Source organism: Mustela erminea, chromosome 21, assembly GCF_009829155.1.
Source record: "Mustela erminea isolate mMusErm1 chromosome 21, mMusErm1.Pri, whole genome shotgun sequence".
NCBI classification, from domain to species: Eukaryota; Metazoa; Chordata; class Mammalia; order Carnivora; family Mustelidae; genus Mustela; species Mustela erminea.
In genome coordinates, this window is record NC_045634.1 from 648,247 (window position 1) to 671,215 (window position 22,969).

The following is a 22,969-nucleotide window of genomic DNA, read 5'->3' on the forward strand; positions in this document are numbered from 1 at the left end:
CTAACAGAACAGCGAGGCTGGTGGATAGAGACAAAATACAAGGCATAGGCACTTGTTTTATTTAGCGCTTTCTTTATGTAAATGTCACAACATTATTAATAAATTGGAAAAAAAATTTTCCCTTGAATCCTAACACTTTGACCCCTGGTGCTTGGTTGAGGGAAGTCAATCAGGTTCACAATTGTACAGTCAGCATTCTAGTTTGGATTTCCTTAACAGGCTCAATAGCCTACTTCCTTACATCTGCAGAAGAATGTTTTAATGTAGAAGAAATGTTTTAAAAGCCCTGCTCATTGATTGCTTTAAAAATTTATGGAGACATGTTCATTATCAACTTGATAAATTTTTTCTCAAATTAAACATAACACACACCACCAACAAGAAGTTCTACAATTACCAACTCAGACTCCTGGTTCTATAGACTTATGAATGAGAGAAATTACATTTAGAAAAAGAATAAAGATATAAAACCAGGCAGCCTAGAACAATGAATGTATCTGGTCTAGGAGTCAGACAAGTTGAATTCTGGTACAGGATCTCTCACCAGGTAAATCCATCCCACCAAACTGGGACTCTGATTCTTTACCATAAAAACAGGAAATATTACCTAAGGCCCCTTCGAGCTGAAAAATGTCATAATTCTTCAACTTATAATTCTTCTGGTGCTGCAACTTGAAAGCACCAATAAGGCAGAGAGGGTAAATAAAAACCTAACAGTTATTCCTGTTTCTTTAAAATTTCTTAGGATGACTGAGCCCATTCTATTTTTTAACCCTGAATAAAGACATATATCATGAAACAAACCGCTTCTACCTATAACCATTTATTATCTTATGCCAACTTAAAGAGCACAAATAGATTCATCCAAGTCACAAAGAGGGGAAGAATGATCACTAGTTAGGAATCATGAGGAAGAGTGCCAGAGCTGAGAGAGAAGTTTGGTTGGCACATCTCTAAGATGCTTCTCATTCAGTACTAGAATTCCATCTTATTTTTTTTAAAAGTTTTAACTTAAATTCTAGTTAATTAACACACAGTGTAATACTAGTTTCAGGTGCTGAACACTTCCATACAATCCTGGGTGCTCATCATAAGGGTGTTCCTTAATCCCCATTTCACCCATATAATACAAATAATGTATATTTTTTGTTAAAAAAGACAGTTGATTTAAGTATCTGTTCTCTCTCTCTCTTTGTTTTTGTTTTGCGGGGAGGGGTGTTTTGGATTCTGTTTTGTTGTCGTTGGTGACTCGTGACTTTTTTAAGTGGAAAAAACAAGTTCATTATATTCATATTTTTTATTTCTATTTTCAAGACTTTAAACATTTATGTTTAAAAGTGAGAAGAAAAATAGTATTTGAAACTGATTCTTGAAACAATGCAAGCTTGTAGCCCAATAACTTTCTGACATGGTAAGAAGATTCTGTCTATAGTGAACTCTGCGCACTTTCTCCAAGTATTACCCTTGGAAGACAGGAATTGGCTCCTGCATGCACACACGCACACACATACATCTATCTATACATACTGGCTTAAGCCAAACCCTTGTCTTGCAGATGTAGAAATTGCTGCTTTCTCTGATAAAACTGGTTTTAGACTTGGGGCGCCTGGGTGGCTCAGTGGGTTAAGCCTCAGCCTTCGGCTCAGGTCATGATCTCAGGGTCCTGGGATAGAGCCCCACATGGGGCTCTCTGTTCAGCGGGGAGCCTGCTTTCCCCTCTCTCTCTCCCTGCCTCTCTGCCTACTTGTGATCCCTGTCTGTCAAATAAATAAATAAAATCTTTAGAAAAAAAAGAAAACTGGTTTTAGACAAGAAACAGGGTTAATCACTCTCTTAGATCATGCTAATGTTAACAGAGAAAAGGTATTCTTTTCTTCTGTATGAAACCTGAAATGAGGAAAAGCAATTCTAGTGTAAATCATGCATGCAAGCATTATAATTACTATATATAAGAAAACCCAAGAAGATTCAATCACTATATAGAATGGTAAAGTACCAACTCATTTCTTTCATTAATCATATTGTTAAATAAATTGTATGCAAAAGACAAAAGGGTGGTCCTTCTTGAATTCATGTAGCTGGTATTCACACAGTATTTGGGGGTGGAAAGGGAGTTGCTATGAAAATGCTGTTGCATTCCTTATTCCCCATCTCACCCATCCCCTGACCCATCTCCCCTGGGTAACCATCAGATTGTTCTCTATTGTTAAGAGTCTGTTTCTTGGTTTGTCTTACTACTGGCCAAGATCTCATGGTTTTACAATGCATTTAATGAAGCTTGGACTTGAGATGGCCTAAAGTATACTGCTGTCTAAATGCGAGATGCTAAAATACCGTAACCCTAATACTCTTTCTTAATTATCTAACTCTGCCTTACCAAAAATGACTGGCAGCCATGCTGGCCCCAATAATGACTACTTCCTATTCCAAGTAAGCAGACCATACATTTGTAAAGGTCTCACCTAATTCCTTCCTGATCTGACTCACTGATGTTCTTTTCTTCTTTTTATTTACTTACCCTCCCTGTAGCTTCTACAAGAAAGCTTCTCAGCCACAAAATCGCTCAGCTTCCCCAACATATTTTGGGGGTCTGAAATATAAATAACTTCAACTCACCCCAGAAAGTTAGACTGAAATTTTAATAAAATTATCTGCATGCCTATACTATTGCACTTTATCCAACTTAGTTATCAGAGATGACGGTGAAACAAAAGGACAAATGAGTGAAGCAAAAAGATCCCCTCTCTGAGGGGAGGACTGCCCTCCTCAGGAACATGTTTCCCTCAAAGATCCCCTCCAGAGACACCCTCCGTCTCAGGGATGCCACCTCTCTCAGAGACACAGGAAGTCTAAATGTGGACTTAGCAGCCAAATCAATTCTGATTCACAACACCTTTATTCAAGCTCCTACTTTGTACCAGGCACTGTGCTAGTTGCTTAATCTAGATTAACTCTTTAATACAGCCACAGAGCATACTGGAAATCATTAACCCTATTCTGCCAGTAAATCAAGTGGGTATCAGAGAAAGCTAAGTGGCTTGCCCAAGTATTTCAGACCAAGGTCTTCTGCTTTTGAGACTAGTGTTAATTATCTCACCATGGACCCAAGAAGACAATCAACATCCGTGGTCCATTTCATATGGAAATGCATAACTTCAGTGCTCTAACGTGCCAGTCTTGGATGTGTTCATCTAATGAAATCTAGAAAATGCTCAACATAAGATGGACTGCTCACAAGTTTACTGGAAACCTGTAACATGAATACTGACTTAAAAAAAGCACTGACACTTCTTCATACAGCTTTAAAATAGTTTATCCCCATTTAACCTCCCATCCACCTCTCCCAAAACACACACACCAACACACTTTACTTCAGGAAAATTATATCAAAACTAAATTCATAAGATCATTTGAAGTTTAGTATTCCCTGTCCATTGATAAAGATGCTAAAGGACAGGTAAATGACCTGAGAATGATGAGCAAGAAGTAATGAAATGCTGGATAATCCATAAACAGACAGGGAATGACTAAATGACATGTATGGCACATATAAACAATGTAATGTGTCATCTTATTTCCCAGGTAGACTTAAACCCTAAAGTAGAGAGAGGAAATACTCACAGCCTTGACCAAGTATCGGCTCTATCAAGCATTCACATAATCAGATCCTTCCCCCACCATCTCAGGAACAGGAAAAATGCCTAACAGAGCAGGACCTCAGAGAGGAAAGGCCTGGAAGAGACTTTGGTCACCATCTAACCCAGCACCCTCAATTTAAATAAAGGAATTCCTGGCCTATTCAAGCAACCCGCTTCAAGTCATCAACCAGTATCAATGCCAAAACAAAAGTCGACACCTCCCAGTGTTCTTTTCACAGCACCATACCACTGCTACCAAAGCTGCACCATGGGAGCTAACACCTACTCCTCACCCACATATATTTTTTTATTTTACATACCAATTTACATATGGTAATCCAGGAAATATCACCAAATAACCACAGCTTGCCAATTTGGCAAAACTGCTAAGGTGTACTCTGCCTACCTCTAAAACCCAAATTTCTTTCTACTCCCATCATTCACTTACATCCACAGAAACTGGCCTAATGCTACTTAGATATATTCCAAGTTCAGATCTCCCAAATAGAAAATGATACAAAAACCAACGCATGAAATTAATAAGAATAGAGCTAGTACCTTCCCCAGAAAGCAATCTCTGGCATGCCTTTCATGTAGATGGAGTCACTGGTGTCAGTCAGCCCATTGGTGATCCCACTAGAATAGCCCATCACTATTCCACCATCTGCTGAGACACTCAGGACATCCTGTTGTCCTGCCACCGACGTCCTCTCCAGGAACTGACTGCCTTCTTTAATGCGCTGCTGTATCATTGGTGTGAGGGGCATTTCAAAGCTAAAATAGCTATCAGGTTCTGAATATAACGTCTCTAAGGACTCCGCACTGTAGTATAAGGAAGTGTTGTCCAAAATGGTTTCAAACTGGGAGCTGTACACATCAGTGGAGTCTTCTGTATACCCAGGCCCAAGGATATCATCATCTCCTCCCCTTAAGTGCTCCTCTTGCTCATGAGTCCTGGACAGGAAATAAGAATGAAGAATTTCAAAATTAGGTTAATATTCTTTTTATTTTTTTCCCATCACCCATATAAAAAAGATAAGATTCTGTAAAGCCAACAATTATATTCTTTGGGCTTGTATTTTAATATATTCGGAAAGGAAGGTATCACAGAATCATATTCAGGTTGACAAACCTCTTGGCATACATGTGCTACTCTACCCTCTAAATAATTTACATAGTTTCAAACTAGTTTCCTAGGATGGGACTGTATCTGGTCTATTGAATATTTGAATAAAATATTAAATTCTCATTTTAACCAACTAATCTCCACAAATTTAAATTATTAACAGCTACTGTCATCCTCAATTTTAATGGACACAGATAAATATAGTGTAAACTTAATGGAGTAAAAATACACTAAACTTTCATGAGTCTATTAATACTTTCTGGTTTAAACAAGAGGACTCGCCCTCAAGAGGATGACTACATTAGAATCCAAAGGCCGCCCCCTGCTGACAATGAGGCAGCACTGCAGAGAGATTTCAAGGCCCAAAATTAGCCAGTGAAAGACCTTTAAAGTTTTTTTTAAAGCCAGCAAACATGTTAATTTCAAGGCTAAACAAAACAGTGAAAACCTATAAACAACTTACAATTTAATATACATGGGTGGATGGAGCACCAACTAATCAATACGCAGCATTTTGTTCAAATATTAAAAATGAACATTGGGATAACTAAAAAATTTTAAAACTCGGTAAGAGCAAGAGGTCAAGAGTTAGAAGAACCTGGAGCTGAAGGCTGGAGGTGCCAATTACCAGCTATGTCACTTTAAAAATCTTCCCTTAACCCCTGAGTCTCAGATTGCTATAAATAGGAATATATACAGTAACAACTGAAAGAAAACTACCTCCTAAGTATCTATATTCCTAAGATATTATGAGGACTCAATCAATAATACAGTTGTCTCTGTTGTTTTTAAATTACAAAGGTCTACTATGTACCAAATAGTACTCTGGGTTTATATCTCTAAATAGCTTCTTGCTGCTTAGGAAATAAAACGGGAAGTTCCTATGAGGAAGCTCCTCCTTAGCCCTCCACACTCATTTCCCACCCCTGCCCCAGCCTCCTTGCACTCCAGCCACACTGCTGTCGTACTTGACATAAAGCCTTTGTTTCACACAACTCTAGGAAGCACACGTAGTCAGACAATTCAGCAGCCCTCCTTGCATGTTGTTCCTTTGCACACGCTGTTCCCTCATTCCCTGGAACATTCTTCCTCCCCGTACTCTGCCTGGTTAACTCATATTAATTTTTCAAGTCTCAGCCTACTTATCATTTCCACAGAAAGGCCTTCTCAGGGCCATCACCTGAATTTAAATTACTTTTTTCTAATATGTCTCTCTTCCTCTCCTTCACAGAACCTACCACTATTTAAGATCCTATAATTATTAATATATTATATGGTCAGTGTTTATCTTCAGCAGAAAACTCTATGAAGGCAGTGACCACAGGCCATTACCTATTTTGAATGTTCTTTTATGCCTAGTATCTAGGAGGGTCAAGAATATCATAGACAATCAAATACTACTTGTGGAAGAAGAGAGAAAGGAAAGGAAGAAAGAATTAATAATATGCAAAAGTGCATATTCCAGTGGGTATAATTACTGAGCCGTGCCACACACCAAGGCTGCTTTTGAGAGACGTCTAGAGATGTTTATGTGTTGGGAGGTTGGGAAGGAAGGAGTAGAAAGGAGGAAGTCCCTGATTACCATCCTAAAGGAGCATCACTCTAGGTGAATTTGTTAATTAACTGCACAGAAAAAGGCATTTCCTTACACCAAACAAACACAAAAACCCTTCAGCCTTGACATACATGTTCTCCCACATAGGCTGTAAAATGTGGTGTTCTGAGGACCAACGGAAGAAAAGATGGTACTAACTGTAAATTAGAGTATACAACAAATGACTCCGCCAAAAGGTACACTGTATGGTCAAGACTGCAATCAAGAGAAGTAATGAAAGATAGGTCCTGTCTTCCATTTATCCAGGCTCTAAGCTGGAGATGTCAGAAATGGATGTCAAAAATGAAAGAGCAGGAAATACAATATGTATAAGCTTATCAGGCCCCAAATCAAAACATGTGCTACTTGTAAGAAGGGATTCTCATGTGAATGCCATGGAAGAACTGAATTATAAATTCAGTCTACTTCTGACCTCCGACTTCCTTTCTAAACTTAGAAAGTTGAGGCAGCCCACACCCAACACCTCTGTGTTCACACATGTCTGCAGCTTGTGTGCAGGCACTGGTGTTGCATCCGGAAGAAGTGCCTAAGGAAAGATACAATGACTACAGGATATGTCAAGACTCCAGATCCTTTCATATTATTAAAGATAACTGTGGGGTACTGTTATGTAGCTGTGCTGATGCTGGAAAACTTGAAACATATCAAATATAAAAAATGTCAGAAATGGACAAGTTCACAGTTTCCCCAGACTTCTGCCTCCCTAATCTATGCCTAATGGACAGCTTTATAAAAAGATCACTTTAATATCTTAGGACTTGGAAGGAATCCAGCCTATGGTAACATCTCTTCCACTCTATGAAAACAAGGCCCCAGGATACTGTGTTGAGCTCTCTTGGCCAAGAACAGGCTAACAGTTTCCTATGATGTGTACCAGGCATCACAGACAGTAGGAAGACTATGGGAGCTCACCTTTCCTTGTCTCTCTCCAGTTCAGGTTTCTTCTCAAGATGTTCTTTGTTGTCCTTGAGGAAGACTTCATCCTCTCCACTGTCAACAAAAGGCAGAGGGGAAAATGTCCCTGAGCCAGTGCCTGGATTTTCTGAGGAAGCGTTCCAGGTTTCATCCCAAACACTCTCAGTTAAACCAACGGAATTATACAAACCAGCAGATGAGATGAGATGGCTTGGCACTTTGGAAAACTCTCTGCTTTCTGGAGAGGTCGTCCTTTCCAATGGAATCTCAAAATCCACAGGCTGCTGTGTCTCTCTTTTCTCCCCTCCTGTCCACAATATTTCCACCCCTTGAAATTCCACATGTTTGACCCGGCCATGGCGTCCTGTGGAGCTACCTTGATCAGACCTCCTTTCCCTCAAAAAACGAACACTGCCCGCCGAGGTATGGGTCACTGCTGGGCTCCCCAGGGAGGATACTGGACAAGCTGGTTCCTGCACACGAAGAGCCCCTTTTCTACCATCATCAGTTACCTTGGAAAGCTCTGCCTGAGTTTCTCCAGTTAATAGCACAGTCAGATCCTTCTGGATGCTCAAGTAAGAATTCTCCTCAGTCGTAACTTCAGCCGAAAGAGGTATATCTGGTCCTTTTTCATGGCCAGAAGGAAACGATTTGTTGGCTCTCTGTCTCTTTGTTTTATGAGGGGCAGTGTCCAGCTCCTTGTCCACCTGAACTGAAAAACTAGAAGTAGCATCTTTGTCCAGTACCTTTGTAGCCTGTAATGTTCCTGAAGCTATTCTGGCTTCTGTGGCTTTCAGAGTTGATATCAAAGAGTCAATGGGTTGTAAACTTTGTTCCTTGAGGTGGCTCTGAGAGAGGGACTCTCTGACATCTTTTGGTCCTTCTGCAACACTGTCAGGCCCAGAGTGATGGTCATCAAAAAGCTGGACCCCCTGCTGCCCTTGTGGGCCGCCTGGCAGAGACTCTGTATCAAACCCAAGAGAAGTTCTTAGGCCTTCTCCACTTTCCTCCATGGTCCCATATTCTGGAAATTCATTTGTGACATTGGGTGGGAGTAAAGTGCTTCCTCCATGATCACCTACAAAGAGAAGAGAATGGAGATATAAATTATTTTGAACAATAGGTTCCAATGTGTATTAATAAATATCCACACAGATTAGGTACTCAATAATCCTTATTTGATACTTTCACTGTCTCCTGCCCCTCAGCCACCCTGCCACACATTCTTCTCATAACTTTACCAGTGGTCCCTTCCACTCAGCTAACATGAGGATAAAGGTTTCAGTACAGAAGGAGGCATCTAATGACACATGCCATGTTTCACCCTGCCTTTTTTTTTTTTTTTAAGATTTTATTTATTTATTTGACAGACAGAACTCACAAGTAGGCAGAGAGGCAAGCAGAGAGAGAGAAGGAAGCATGCTCCCTGCAGAGCAGAGAGCCTGATGTGGGGCTCGATCCAGGAACCCTGGGATCATGACCTCTGCCTAAGCAGAGGCTTAACCCACTGAGCCACCCAGGCACCCCTCACCCTGCTTTTGATAAAGTCTCACACATGTAACTCAGTTGCTGCATATGCAGTAAGAGAATAAAATAAAATACATATCACTTTCCATATACCACTCAGGAAATAGTAACTCAAATATTTATATTGGGCATGAAAACAAATACCTTATGATCTAGCCAACAGCATTTGTGTAGTGCAATCTCTGAGACAGATACAATCTACTTAGAGTCAGTAAATACTTTTTCAGCTTGGAAGCCTCCCCTTCACTACTGGATGTCTATGGGGGAAAAGGCTTTCAGAACATCCTTGGACAATGAGAGTAAAGTCAAAATGGAATAGGATACTTAATGTGTTAAGACAAATTTCCAGGATCCCAGCTGCATAACTTAAATGGTGTGTGATGCAGAACCCCAATATGTGAAGAAGTAAAAATAGTAAATAGTATATATTTACTGCAACAAACCAAATTTACAACATTTTCTTATTAAAATGGCAGTCAGTGAGAACAACATAAATGTTCTGATGAGGAAAATTTTAAATTGGAAGTTTATGGGTAACAGGTACAGTTATATCAGCTCTGATAATCCAATCTCCTTCTGAACTTGGTCTTGGTTACTTTATATCAAGAAAATCCTCATGTACACTAGAAATGTAGTATACCACTTTGACAACTTTATGAAAGAGGACAGGTGTTGCTGTGTTATTATTTTTAAAGCCCTGTGAACTACAACCTTTCTACTTAGTGAAATATTAGATAAATATCTGAATATATGTACTAAAATGACATAAAAGACTTGATTCCAAGGCATACACAAAAAGAAGTTAACTTGGAAACATGAATTAACGTATAGTATCCCACAGTATGCAAAATATGATGAATAGTAATACATCTGAGAGTGTATACTATCTAATATTCCATTTTCTAAAGAATTTAAAATATATATATTTTTAAATTAAATTTGAGTAAGGTGAAGATGGAATCCAAATGCACTTCTCTGTGATGGCTATACTTAAAATACCTTCATAAGACAGGACTAAGAGAATGTGGCTTGCTGAAATCTGAAGAGGGAGCATTTCTTCAAATCCTGATTTTGAAACCAAGACAGTTAAAAACAGTAAGATCCCTCTTACTAGGGTGGCATATTGGTATCTTTTCCTCTTTGAAGATTCAGTGGTTTGTAATATGCTCACTAAATTATACCATTACCACTCTCTAATTCCAAAGCATTTCACCACCCACTCCAAAAAACAAACAAACAAACAAACAACAAAAAAACCATATTCATCAGCTGTCGCTCCTCAGTTCCAGGTAACCAACCAATCTACATTCTTTGTCTCTATAGATTTGTGTATTCCAGACATGTCATAAAAATGGAATTATATAAAATGTGGCATTCGGTATCTGGCTTTTTTCACTGAACACAGTGTTTTCAAGGTTTATCCACACTGTGGCATGTATCAGAACTTCATTCCTTTTTACTGCCAAACAATATTTCACTGTATGGATATACCATAGTTTCTTTGTCCATTCATCAGTTAATGGACATCTTTAACCTGTCTGAAGTGCTTTAACAAAACTGCCCATAGTGACCATTGAAGCCATACATATATTTAACAGATTACAGGGAAATCCATTCAACAAAAGGAAGAAAAGATACTCTTTATCATTCAGGAGTCCACTTCACTCTAACATTTTAAACTGCCACCTATAAAACCACCACTAAAATAAACACTGGAACACCAGCCCAAAGAGGAGTGACCACTAAAAAAAAATCAAGAAAAGAGGCCTCAAAGGAATTAAATAATATCTCCGCCCTATTTTTACTACTTTTCATTAAATTGTACCACATAAAGGAGGATGGAAAATGCCTCAGTTGTGGGCAACAACTTGTGATATCTTGATATAACAACTTGGGAACTGGTCAAGAAAGTGAGACAAAAGGGATAAGAACAAAATCAAAATCCTGCACGACAAATAGCTTGCTTTACTATTCCAGTCAATTCTCCTGTTCTAGGTTTACTTTACTAATAACAAGTGCAGACCAAGAGAAATCAATGTTCTGAGAGACAAACTGACCTGACCAAGGTAAACGGGACGATGTTCAACCACGTGTTATGCAAGAGTTACAAGTTGGGACTAGATTCCTAGTCTTTTGTTTCTCAGGAGTAAATTCCTGGGAAAAACTAAGAGGTTTCTGAGTTGTTAGATCTCTATTTCTAATACCAGTAATATTACCAGACACAATAAAGAGTAAAAAATCTTCCAGTTGTAGCTTCTGAGCAAAAACAGCCTTGAACATCATATGGCTCTTGGTTGGTGTGCTCATCACAGGACTCAGCACAGTATCAAATCCCTCCTTTCCTATAAGGCATTTCTTTGTTAGAATGCAAGAGCAGTTATTTCTGCTGCTTGCATTTCAGGTCACCACTTAATTGTATTTAACAATAAACAAAACTTCATAAGATATTAATCCTGACCTTTTTATTTAGAATTTCTGACTTATTCCTTGTTTTTAAAAATCAGGACTAGTTATTAGGGTGATTTTTCTTTTTTTTTTAAGACCAAATTCTTCTTTTACTTCAAGATTTTTTTTCTGTCCCCTTTTGAAACAGGACCATAGATACTTCCCATTTAAATGCCTATCATTTCCAAAATTCCTTCAAATTCAATAAACTTTTATTAATTACCTGCAGTATACTAAACATAGGGGATTCAAAAGTGAATACTGCCAAAGCATGAAAAGTCTGGTTAGCATGTTAGAAGAGTTTATTCCAGTAGCATTTGAAGGGATATACAGAGGACGAAGAACGAACATAAACAGACTCGGGAGTAACAGCCCAGGCTACTGGCAATAGCACAGGTGAGGTGATGCATGCTTGAGCCTGGGCAAGGGTGGAAGGGACAGAACAAAGATGCAGGAGCTCCTGCAGCTCCCATTCCAGCCAGTCTCCACACCCAGTATCACCTCATGCCCTCTGCCCACCCCCCTCTAACTTCAACATGCTTCCACAAAGCTGCTGTTCAGCCTATGCCAACTGCTGTGGGCTCTTACACCTCACTTGTTAAAGCTTTTCCTTCACCTTTGTCAGTCTCTATCTAATGTAAGAATCCAAGCGAATACTGAAATAGCTATTTCTCTTCCAGAAAGTTTTACTGAATTAGTATTGCCCAAATTTGGTTTCATATCTGTGACAAAGGGATTTGTGAAGTATAAAAAAAGAACTTTAGCACTTACCTAAATATAAACCACACACTAGTAGAATCTGAATTAATAAAAGTTCATAGCTTTTCTGCATTTATTCTTCCCCTTAAAGGAATCAAAATGTAGTGTCAAGTGTGTAGGAGGGAGGGGAGGGAGGAGAGAAGAGCTGTTCACACTCATGTGAAATATATATACATTGGGGGGATATCTATTTATATTCCTTTAGGAATCATCTTTTTCTAATAGGAATCTGCCACTTTGTGTATTTGCTCAGCTCCCTAACAAATTGTTTCCTGTTGTTTACTAAAGGTGCTTTGCCTGTGATGAACTAAACCTAATAATTTTTTTAACTTAATATATTGAAAAAGAAATGGGGTACTTTTGAATGCTAACAAATCAATTTCAAGAGTGCTTTGGGTTGTATATTGAACAGCCATCCACTTCTGGGAAACAGGAACAGGACTGAAATAAAACAAAAGGGAATGAAAAAAAAAAAAAAAACCTTTTACATAAAACTAAAAACCTTCTTGTTTGGCAAAGGAAACCATCAATAAAATGAAAAGGCACCCTACTCATTGGGAGAAAAATACCTGAAAATCATATATCTGGTAAGAGTTAATATCCAAAGCATATAAAGAACTCACATAACAGCAGAAAAAAATCCAACTTAAAAATGGGGAGAAGTTCTGAAAAGACATCTTTTTTTCCCAAAGATATACAGATATACATACAGGTACCTGAAAAGATGTCTAACGTCATTAGTCATCAGGGAAATGCAAATCAAACAACAGTGAGATAAAACCTCATACCTCTTAAAATGGCCAGCATCAAAAACACAAGAATAACAAATGTTAGAGAGGATATGTTAGAAAGGGAACCCTGGGCACTGTTGGTGGAAATGCAAATTGGTGCAGCCACTATGGAAAACAGTACGGCAGAACCTCAAAAAATTAGAAGTAGTACTATCATATGATCCAGCAATTCTACTTCTGTATTTAATCAAAGAAAATGAAAACACACTAATTCGAAAAGACAAGCACCCCCACATTCAGTGCAGCTTTATTTATAATAGCTAAGATAGGCAAACAGCCCAAGTACACACCAACGGATGAAAGAATAAAGAAAATCAAGCATGCATGCACAGACACACACACTGAAATACTGAAATACTATCCAGTCATAAAAAAGAAGGAAATCCTGCCATCTGCAAGAACATGGATAGACCCTAGAGCATTATGCTAAGTGAAATAAGTCAGACAGAGAAATACTGTATGATCTCATTTACATGTGGATATCTAAAAACAGCAACAACATCCAAGTTCACAGAGGACAGACTGATGGTTACCAGAGGCGGCAGGTGGGGGTTAGGTGAAATGGGTGAAAGGGATCAAAAGGCACAAAATTTCCAGTTACAAAATAAATAAGTCATGGAGATGTAATGTGCTACAGAGTGACTATAATTAACGATATTGTATCATACTATTTCCAAGTTGCTAAGAGAGTAGATCTTAAAAGCCTTCATCACAAGAAAAAAAATTTTTAACTATATATGGTGACGGATGTTAACTAGATTTTCCATGCTGCAGATCTATGATTTTCTATGTTGCAAATATTCTGCAACATACACAGATATCAAATCATTATGCACTTGAAACCAATATAATGTTATGTGTCAATTACATCTCAATTTTAAAAACCTGTTGTTCTTCAAATCCTGAGGAAATGAGCCTGCTCCATAAGATGGGCTTCAGAAAGACTGTGGTCTTCTAAGAATAATCCTGTCTGAGGACCAGTAAATGAAACGGATTTTCTTCCATTCTGGGTTGCAAACTCCTTGAGAGAAAATGGTTGAAGGAAAAAAGAAAGAACTATTTGGCAAGTCTACTGCAGACTAAGGACATGGGAAGCTGAAATGTGAAGCAAGTAAAACGGTTTATCATGAGGGATTTTGAGCAACAGGATGTCAGTTTCCCAAGAGAATATGACTGTCATATCTATGCCTAGAGCCCCAGAAGAACCATAATTATGAATTCTACACAAACATATTGCCTAGAAATTGGACCTAGTCATTTTTAGAAAGAGGTTTTTTGTTTTTGTTTTGTACTGTTTTGTTTTGTTGCCATGAGAATATAAACTGCAAAAGTCTGGAACTTTGCTTTCTTTATCATTATATCCCCAGAACCCAGTACCTAGCAAAATGGATATATTTGTTGGATCAAAGAATAAATGAAGAGTGTCTTTAACCATCCGGATACCATTTAATAGAACCTCAAAACAGAAACAAAACACAAGCAAAATACTACATGTCATTGCCATCAGCCTTCTGTCCCCTAGTCCCAAGTATAGGCTTGAATAGACTACTGGAAACATAAGGGTTCTTCCTCATGTTACAGCTAGCTAATTTTTCCAATTGCTCAGCCAACATTTATTACTGTGAGCCAAGTATGTGTTGAACACTGGAAAACAAAGCAACAAACAAGGCCAATGTGGCTCTTGCCATCAGGGAGCTTACAGTCCAATAATTCCATTTATATGCACTTGTCTATTGCAGACAAAGCTCAGGCAATGGTAAAAATTAAGAGACAATCTTGTCCACAGTTCCAGATTTCAACATGACCCTACAGAGGCTATTACCATTAAGAATAAATTTCTCAACTGATTATCTTACTCTAAATGCTATGCTGTCCAATATGTTACGTACAGCCACATATGGCTACTTAAATTTAAATTAATTAGAATAAAATAAAATTGAAAATCCATTGCTCAATACCATATGTAGTTAGGGGCTACCATATTGCACCACACAGATATAGAACATTTTTCTGTAATCACAGAAAATTCTACTTGCAAGTACTGTCCTAGAATCTTCCTACTCAAGAGTGTGGCCTCGGGACATTAGCACAAATACCACCCAGAAGTTTGCAAAAAATGCGGAATCTGGTGCCATCCTAATCAGAATCTGTATTTCTAAAAAGAAACCAAGGCTACTTGTATACACATTAAAGTATGAGAAGTACTTCTCCATAGAACTACAGTATTATCTACTACAATATCTAGTTGTTCTGACTATATTTAAATGGCCACTTTTTTATTCTAAAAGATAATCCCAAGAGTTCCTACCTCCTAACTGAAAGGTCCAACTGTTTAATCAAACAGACAACAACTAAAGACGCATACAGTCTCTCATTCCTACAAGAGAAGGGTTTGCTCACTCTGGTCTAGGTTTGCTCTTCAATTATCCTGGAAGCCTTAAGAGAGGAAGAGAATCGCTTTTACTGTGTTATAATCTCTTCTTAATTCTACATCTCATAATAAATTTCTCTCACAGTGAATGGTCAATGACAACTCTATTTATGCCAAAAAAAATAAATAAATAAAATAAAATCCTAAAATAATGCAAATGTAAACTTGAGCACTGTAAACATCTGTAAACAGCCTTAAAGAAATAACATTAGAGCTTAAAGGAAAAGAGCTGAGGGAAGGGTAAGATTTTTCAATTTTTTAAAACAGGGTTATTTTCCCAAGACATTTTTTTTTTTAAGATTTTATTTATTTGACACACACAGAGAGAAATCACAAGCAGAGAGAGAGGGGGAAGCAGGCTCTCTCCAAGCAAAGAGACTGACGCGGGACTCGATCCCAGGAACCCAAGTTCATGACCTGAGCCGAAGGCAGAGGCTTAACCAAGTCAGCCACCCAGGCGTCCCTCCCAAGACTTTTAATGTATATGTCATTGGATATATTACTTGTAAAATAAAAATGCATGGACAAATTCACTCTGATGAGGTACTTTCAAGAGTACACTAGGGGGTCTGTAATCTATTTTTTATGAGTACAAATCAACAGATTTTCATTCCTTTATAAATTGCAGCTAACTTAGCCACTAAAAATCTATTTTCTCTCCTTTCCATGTACTTTGTTCATAAATGCAATAATGTTGGGGCGCCTAGGTGGCTTAGTCAGTAAAGCATCTGCCTTTGGCTCAGGCCATGGGGGGGGGTGTCCTGGGGTTGAGCCCCCCACTGGGCTCCCTGCTCAGCAGGAAATCTGCTTCGTAATTTTTTTTTAAGATTTTATTTATTTATTTGATAGAGAGAGATCACAAGTAGGCAAAGAGGCAGGCAGAGAGAGTGACAGGGAAGCAGGCTCCCTGCTGAGCAGAGAGCTGGATACGGGGCTCGATCCTAGGACCCTGGGATCATGACCTGAGCCGAAGGCAGTGGCTTAACCCACTGAGCCACCCAGGTGCCCCAGGAAATCTGCTTCTTCCTCTCCCTCTGCCCATCCCCCTGATTATTTTCTCTCTCTCTCAAATAAATAAAATATTTTTTCAAAATGCAAAAATTAATTAACTAATTAAATTTAAAAATAAAAATAAAATGCACTAATGTCATTGGTACTCTCTGTTCCTTAATGAATATCAGTTAGCAAACACCTTAAGACTTATATCATGAGTTAGTGTGACAAAAGAACTATATATTCCTAATTTATTTTAACACTGGAAATTTTACAGAAATAAGCTTAAAGTCCCCTGACTTGTCAAACAGGAATTCAGTCCCATAGACAGGAGGGTGACCACATTGTACCCGTTAGCCTGAAATTTCATAAACCAATAAAAAAAAAATTGGAAGACAAAGGTCCAGTTTACAAAGCAAATACAAAAAGCCACACAGAGCTTAAAAAAAAAAATCTCAAATACATTTCACCTATAAGTAACTATAATCCTTAACTGTGAATAACAGTGATCAATGTTTTTAGGTCTAATAATCAACAACCCCTCCAGTAATAGTGATGCATGTACACATTGTTCAGATTTGCAATGCAACAGAAAAAGTTGCCTTTAAAAAAATAATCTAGTCTGTTTTCCCTAAGCAATAGAAAATATATTTAGTATGATAAAAATAACAGAAAATGAGTATGAGTAATGAGAATTTACTAAATGAGTAATCTAAGCACACTGTATTTTGGTACACACCCTTTACCCTAATAAAATTCACAGAGAACGCTGGCTACTGTCTGGTCACTAGTAAGTCTAAAAACACGCATATTTCAGGTATTTATTTATATGCTGCAAAAACCAGGAAAAGGCCTGCCAACTACTACACAAGCTATTAGCATGTGCATACAAATAGAGACTGTTGCATTAATTGAACACTCTTTTCCCGAGTGATTAATAGTTACAGCTGTGCTTACCACAAGCGATATTTCACATACTAATGACTCAGAACCCATTTTTTCCCATTCAGTTCTGATCCCTGGGGAAATGATCCTAGCTTACCATCCCAGTCAATTTCCGAGGAAGCTCTGCAAGCTGAGGAGTGGCACTGCATTCAGCATACAGAAGGGAAAATGAGTGTGATAAGGAACAGCCCATTAATTTTAAACCAAAGTCTCTGCAAGTGTGCAGAACACAGTTCTTGCCACGGAGAAGAAATACTACGCTGTCATAGTGGAATTTAAGCTTTAAAATCATTGCTTTTTAAAGCTGGTTTCCTTTTGTCAAACAATAAGGTCCTCCACCGTCATCCACTTCTGGTAACTTTTGTTTCTTTTCACAGCCACACCTCGTGCTTCTCCTTTCAGCCTTACTCTGATTACAGCTGCTCCTCTGATTCCATCCATTCTATCCATTCTCCACTACTTCTTCCTGTCTAGGAATTCACACTTTTAAAAATCCAGTTTTATTTTTTAATTTTTTTCCAGCTTTATTGAGCGACAACTAACATACAACATTGTGTAAGTTTAAGGCATATGTGCTAATTTGATACTTATAGACTGCAAAATGATTACCACCATAGTTTAAGCTAACATCTCCATCATGTGACATAATTACCATCTCTTTTTTTTATAGTGAAAACATTCAAGATCTACTCTCTTTAGCAGCTTCAAAGTGTATAACACCATTATTATTAACTACAGTCACTGTGCTATATATTAGATTCCCAGAACTCACTCATCTTATAACTGGAAGTTTATACCCTTTGATCAACATCTTCCCATTTCCTCCACCCCCCAGCACCTCATAACCACCATTCTATTCTCTGAAAAACCCAATTTGAACAATTGACCCTTACTTTTTGTTATTTTATTCTGAAAAGCAAAAAAAGTTTAAAACTTTTAAATAATTACACAATTTGGTTTACAGCAGGCTCTCTTCTGCTAAAGTTATTATGAATGTGGTAGTTAATATAAATCCTTACATAAAATATTCTCTGAAATATTTCAATATTTAAGAAACTGAAACTGATGTTTCAAAATTCAAGTTGCTGTCTTCTTTTTTTTTAAATCATGAATGCCAAGCAGCTGAAGATCGAGTACAGCTGTGGACTTTCCTACACTGCTGTGTCTCAAGGCAGATGTTAGGTGCAATGGTAAACAACCTCGTTCAGCCTCCAGTCTGAACGGAATCAAGCCTCAGCTGATTTATATTTGCATTCAGTGATTTTCATGCTCAAAAAGAGACCCATAGTTTTGCTAAGGATTCAGATGCAAACTAACATGAGCAATAATTCCAAGTATATCTGAAATGCAAATTTTACAGAAAGTCAAGTACCTGGTGAGAGAAAAATAAACCTTGTATTACTCTAAAAGTGACACTTTCAACAGAAATAAGAAACACAGCCCTGTGTATTAACTGAGGAGTTAAAATACCGATTATAAACCTGCAGGGCATACAATTTCAGCCTAACTAGAGTGTTCACAGAACATTTTTGGTGCTACGCTGTGGCCAACCTTGGTTCTCTTCCAGGCTACTCAGAGCCATACCTTAGGCATGCAGATGGAAAGGGGTTTGAGCTCTTTAAGAGAAACTCCTCCCCTATTCCCATCCAACGCCACAATATTATGTCTTTCTAAAACTACAGGGGTAGCCCGTTTTCCTCCTTCTTTCTATATAATACATCACAAACAGAGAGTAGAGAAATTGGCTGAGAGAACTGTATTCTCAGGAAAGCTGGGTGAACACAAACAACAACAACAAAAAACAATGAAAGGAAATATAATCACAGGTAAGAATATTGCTTTCTATTTAAAAATAAAAATTTTGGAAAACCCAATGTCAGATGCTAAAAAAAAAAAAAAAAAAAAACATTCCAGGGTAAAGCCAGGTAAGGTACTGGGCAAAAGCATTCCGAGGGTGGGTGGCATTTATCTGATGACTGGGGAATTTAAAAAATATTGACACGGGCATCCCTAAATAATGCAGTATGCTCTGCCCTATGTCAGGATTCAGCACAACCTGGTCTCACCCCAGGAGTCTCCTACTGGGACAGTCAAAAGACAAGACTAGTAAGCAAAAGCAGTCAATAATACAGATGGATCATTTTACAGCAGCATTTTACAAGAGATAGAGATATAAAAATATATTTGCCTGCACAGACCTACAAATAGAGGTTACTCACAGAGATTACTGTAGCTCCAGCAGTTACCCATTGATCATAGAAAATGCCCAGTTCATCTGCTTAATGCTTGAGAAAAGTTAGCTAGAAAAAAAGCCAGCTAATTCAAAATCTGCTGTTCTAGTCAACTGGAAGCAAATTAGTTTCAAATTTCCTGGCAGCCCCTTTTGCCCTGCACCGCACACGGTGATGTCAATGGAAGCACTTTGAGCGCTGGAAACCTCAGCTGAGAGGAGCTGCCGCCTCAGTCCCTTTCTCACAAAGGCTAAGCTGCCTGTTCTCTCGCTCACTCACTCACCCTCTTTCTGCCTGTCTCTCTCTACCTTGGTAGCTTACCGAAAACAACCACCGTAGGGCTTTTCTATATTTGTGAAAACTACTTCCAAGGAGATAATTGAGATGACGGGAGTTAGCTTTAATGTAACCATTTCCCCAGTGCGGCAGCAGAAACCCCAGCAAAGGCTCCGAGAGGATTGTACCATCCTCAGTGACATCAGAGGTGGGGCTGTCATCTCAGTATTATGCAGCATTTTCTCTGATAAGGGAATGACACATGTGAAAGGAAATGCATGGGTTCCCTTTAAAAGGGTTTAATTCTTATGCTATTTAAACAGAAAAGGCAAAAGCAAATACAATGTTGAAAAACTGCTGTAGGAAGATACAAATCCTGCTTTGCCAGTCCTTACCGAATTGCTAAATGACGCTGCCATCTCAAGTCATTTTACTGATGATTACATTATCATTCCTGTGATTAAATTAATATTTAATAGGTAATTGATATTACTTTGGAAATGTGATCTAAAAAATTCAAAGACATTCACATCTAGTTTTAAATATGATGGCATAAACTTTTACATCACTACTACTACCTTGGATCTATGCAGTACCTTTCAACACAATCTCCGTAAACATATTAAATGTAAAAACTAACAGTTTTTTACATTAACAGATGAGAAAAGTGAGGTGAAAAACAGCACAAGATGAATAACATAATGTAACACTGGTCCTTAGTCTTGGTAATGGAGGTTGATACAAATATTAAAAAGAACTCATCTTCTATAACCTTAATATTCCAATCAGTATAAAAAGCAGAGGCCAACAATACAAAGCAATTGACAGTTATTTTCATTCATTCCATTTACATTTACTGAGAGGCTAACAAGTTCAAGAAAATGTGCGAAGTTCTACTTTGGAGTGTACATTTCTGCTAAATAATAAAATCAGAACAGAAAATATGTATACAATGCTTACTATGTACCAGGCACTGCAGTAGGCAGGTTTACTGTATTAACTCCTCTATTCCTACCAGCAGCCCTTGGGATAGCCACTCATATACGACTACTGAAACACAAACAAGTATGTAATTTGTCTGAAATCACGTGGCGAAAACTGGCAAGAGCAGGATTCAAACACAGGCACTAAGGCTACGAAGTCCACCCTCCTGATCACTAAACTGCATCGCCTCCTGAGAACTTCTTGCCAAGTAAAAGAATTCTGAAGGAAGAACATAATTTGCAAGATTTAGAACCACAGCAAGCCAAAAATAGCCACCTCTCCAGAAGACTGGCCCAAATACAAGAGGATAAAGGTTGGAGAGTGCACCAAGACAGAGCACACAGAAACAGTGGAAATAATGCCCAGTAATTTAGTGCTGACTACTCAATTCACCTGGAAACAATGCCTTAAAATCTTCCAGCTTTAGCTTCCTTACTTCTCAGCTGCAGATTTTTTAATTATAAATCCATATTAAAATGTGGTTAAAATACACGATCCAGACTTGTAATCTGGGTTCCATTATTTTCCAACTATGTCAATTTAAGCAAATTATTTAACCTCTGAGAGGCTCAACTTCCTCCTCCAAAAAAAATGAGGAAAACAATGGAGTTATTCTGAGGACTAATGAACTATGCATATAAATATATAAAGCACTCAGAGTTACAACCAGTGTATAATAAAAGCTCAAGGTTAATTATTATTGTTTTTCATAATCATCATGACTTTTAGTATTAATATCACGGTTTTTTTTTTACTAAAACTGCCAACTTTTCAAAAACCTCTCCAAGAAGAGCTGCTATTTTTCCTGAGTTGATTGGAAAAAGCAAAGGCAACCTCTGCTGGTTTCATATAAACATTATCAAATCAATGAATCACCAACTCCCTATGAGATGGAAGATGGAGGTTATCAGGCATGCCTTTCAAAAAAAGAGCTTTTTTGAAAGGCATGCCTAATAAAAAAAATAGGGAAATAATAACAACAACAACAACAACAACAATAAATAGGGAAAAAATAGGAGCATTTACCATTTTGCCCTCCCCAACTTCTTCCCCTGCGGGGAATATGGAAGGGGGCCAGAGTCAAAGCAGCCTTCCCTAACAACAGGCATCCTATTAGTTAGGGAGGTGAAATCCACCATAGATCTCCCACCCCCATCTTCTTTCACATTGGAGAGAAATAAACCTTTACTTCAAGAACTTAGTTCAAGTTTTCTATTATATGCAACTCTCCATGATCCTATGAAACACAGTTAAAGGCCAAAGGTTCCTGGTAGTTTCAAGGGCTAACTGGAGGGCTGGGCTATTTATCATGGCTTTTTAGTTACATCCTGAGCCTGCAACCTCTTCAGTGCCAAGTCAAAGTCAATGGATGAACCCATGGGAAAGAAACAGCAAACCATACTACTTCCCAATACTTAGTAGCTATGTTGCCTTATTACAAACAGAACAAAGGATTGGAGGGCATGTGAAATGTCCCTCCTCCAGCTTATTTTCTTCCAGTCTCCGGATCCATATATCCAGTTTACATGCTATTAGGCTAACGCTAAAGGAGAAAAACAAAAAAACTCAAATGCAGGAATGAGGATGGTTGATAAAGTTACTGCTATTACAAAGGCTCCACAACTCCAACTACCACGGACCTGAAGAAAAATGTCTCCCACTCACAAATGTCCCAATTTCAAATATCTAGCATTTCACATTAGGCTTTAACTATAATACTATCTTAGACTGATCATCTAAAACCTTCTATTTCAAAAAATAAAGCTCAAAAATAAATTTGTTACATATTCTCTCGTATCTCATGGGCACCATTCTAAAAACTATGTTCAAAAACAGCGTGAGTCCATAACTAGATTACATGAAAGGATTTTTCAATCTAAATTGGAATCAGGGGATATGAAATGGAGAAATTCACACAGGCACCCACAAAAAAACAGAACTTAATAACTAAGAGACTGATTCCTATAAATGCCTGATTTACAGAAGACCAAGACTTATCTCCTGACCAGTGAACATCTGCCACAACTCTCTCTCCATTCACAAGCCAATGAATTTCCCTGCTTGAACTCTGCCTGGCCCTCCCGCTCTGGACTCCTTGGCCATGGATAAAGCCTGAGCCAAACCCTCAATGGCCCCACCTATTGTTTGCTACAGGATGCATTTCCCAAATTGCAATTGCTCTGCTGTCCCTAAATAAACTCAATTTCTGGTAATTCCAGCTTGCCTCAGTTTACATCTTTATTTAGCCCAATAGCAGTGCCATCCTGAAAATATTTTGTTTTGTATCTGAAAT

The 22,969-nt window shown here is 38.1% G+C and overlaps 1 protein-coding gene and 1 long non-coding RNA gene across 9 annotated transcripts in view; one reads left to right on the forward strand and one right to left on the reverse strand.

Moving 5' to 3' along the window:
* Positions 1-22,969, reverse strand: part of PSD3 (pleckstrin and Sec7 domain containing 3) — a 727,165-nt gene that overhangs the window by 413,750 nt on the left and 290,446 nt on the right. For 6 of the 8 annotated variants that reach the window (XM_032329159.1, XM_032329164.1, XM_032329161.1 and 3 more), the window contains 2 exons: positions 7,292-8,372; positions 4,197-4,592 (listed from right to left, as the gene is read on the reverse strand). In XM_032329159.1, coding sequence (XP_032185050.1) covers positions 4,197-4,592; positions 7,292-8,372 — 1,477 coding nt within the window. Of the gene's footprint in view, positions 1-4,196; positions 4,593-7,291; positions 8,373-19,404; positions 19,686-19,737; positions 19,866-22,969 lie in introns of those variants that run through there. The other 2 variants (XM_032329166.1, XM_032329165.1) reach the window with 2 other exon arrangements.
* On the forward strand, positions 18,869-21,639 carry LOC116581873. Its single transcript, XR_004282278.1, has 2 exons — positions 18,869-19,011; positions 20,711-21,639. It is a non-coding gene; the product is annotated as an uncharacterized LOC116581873 (long non-coding RNA).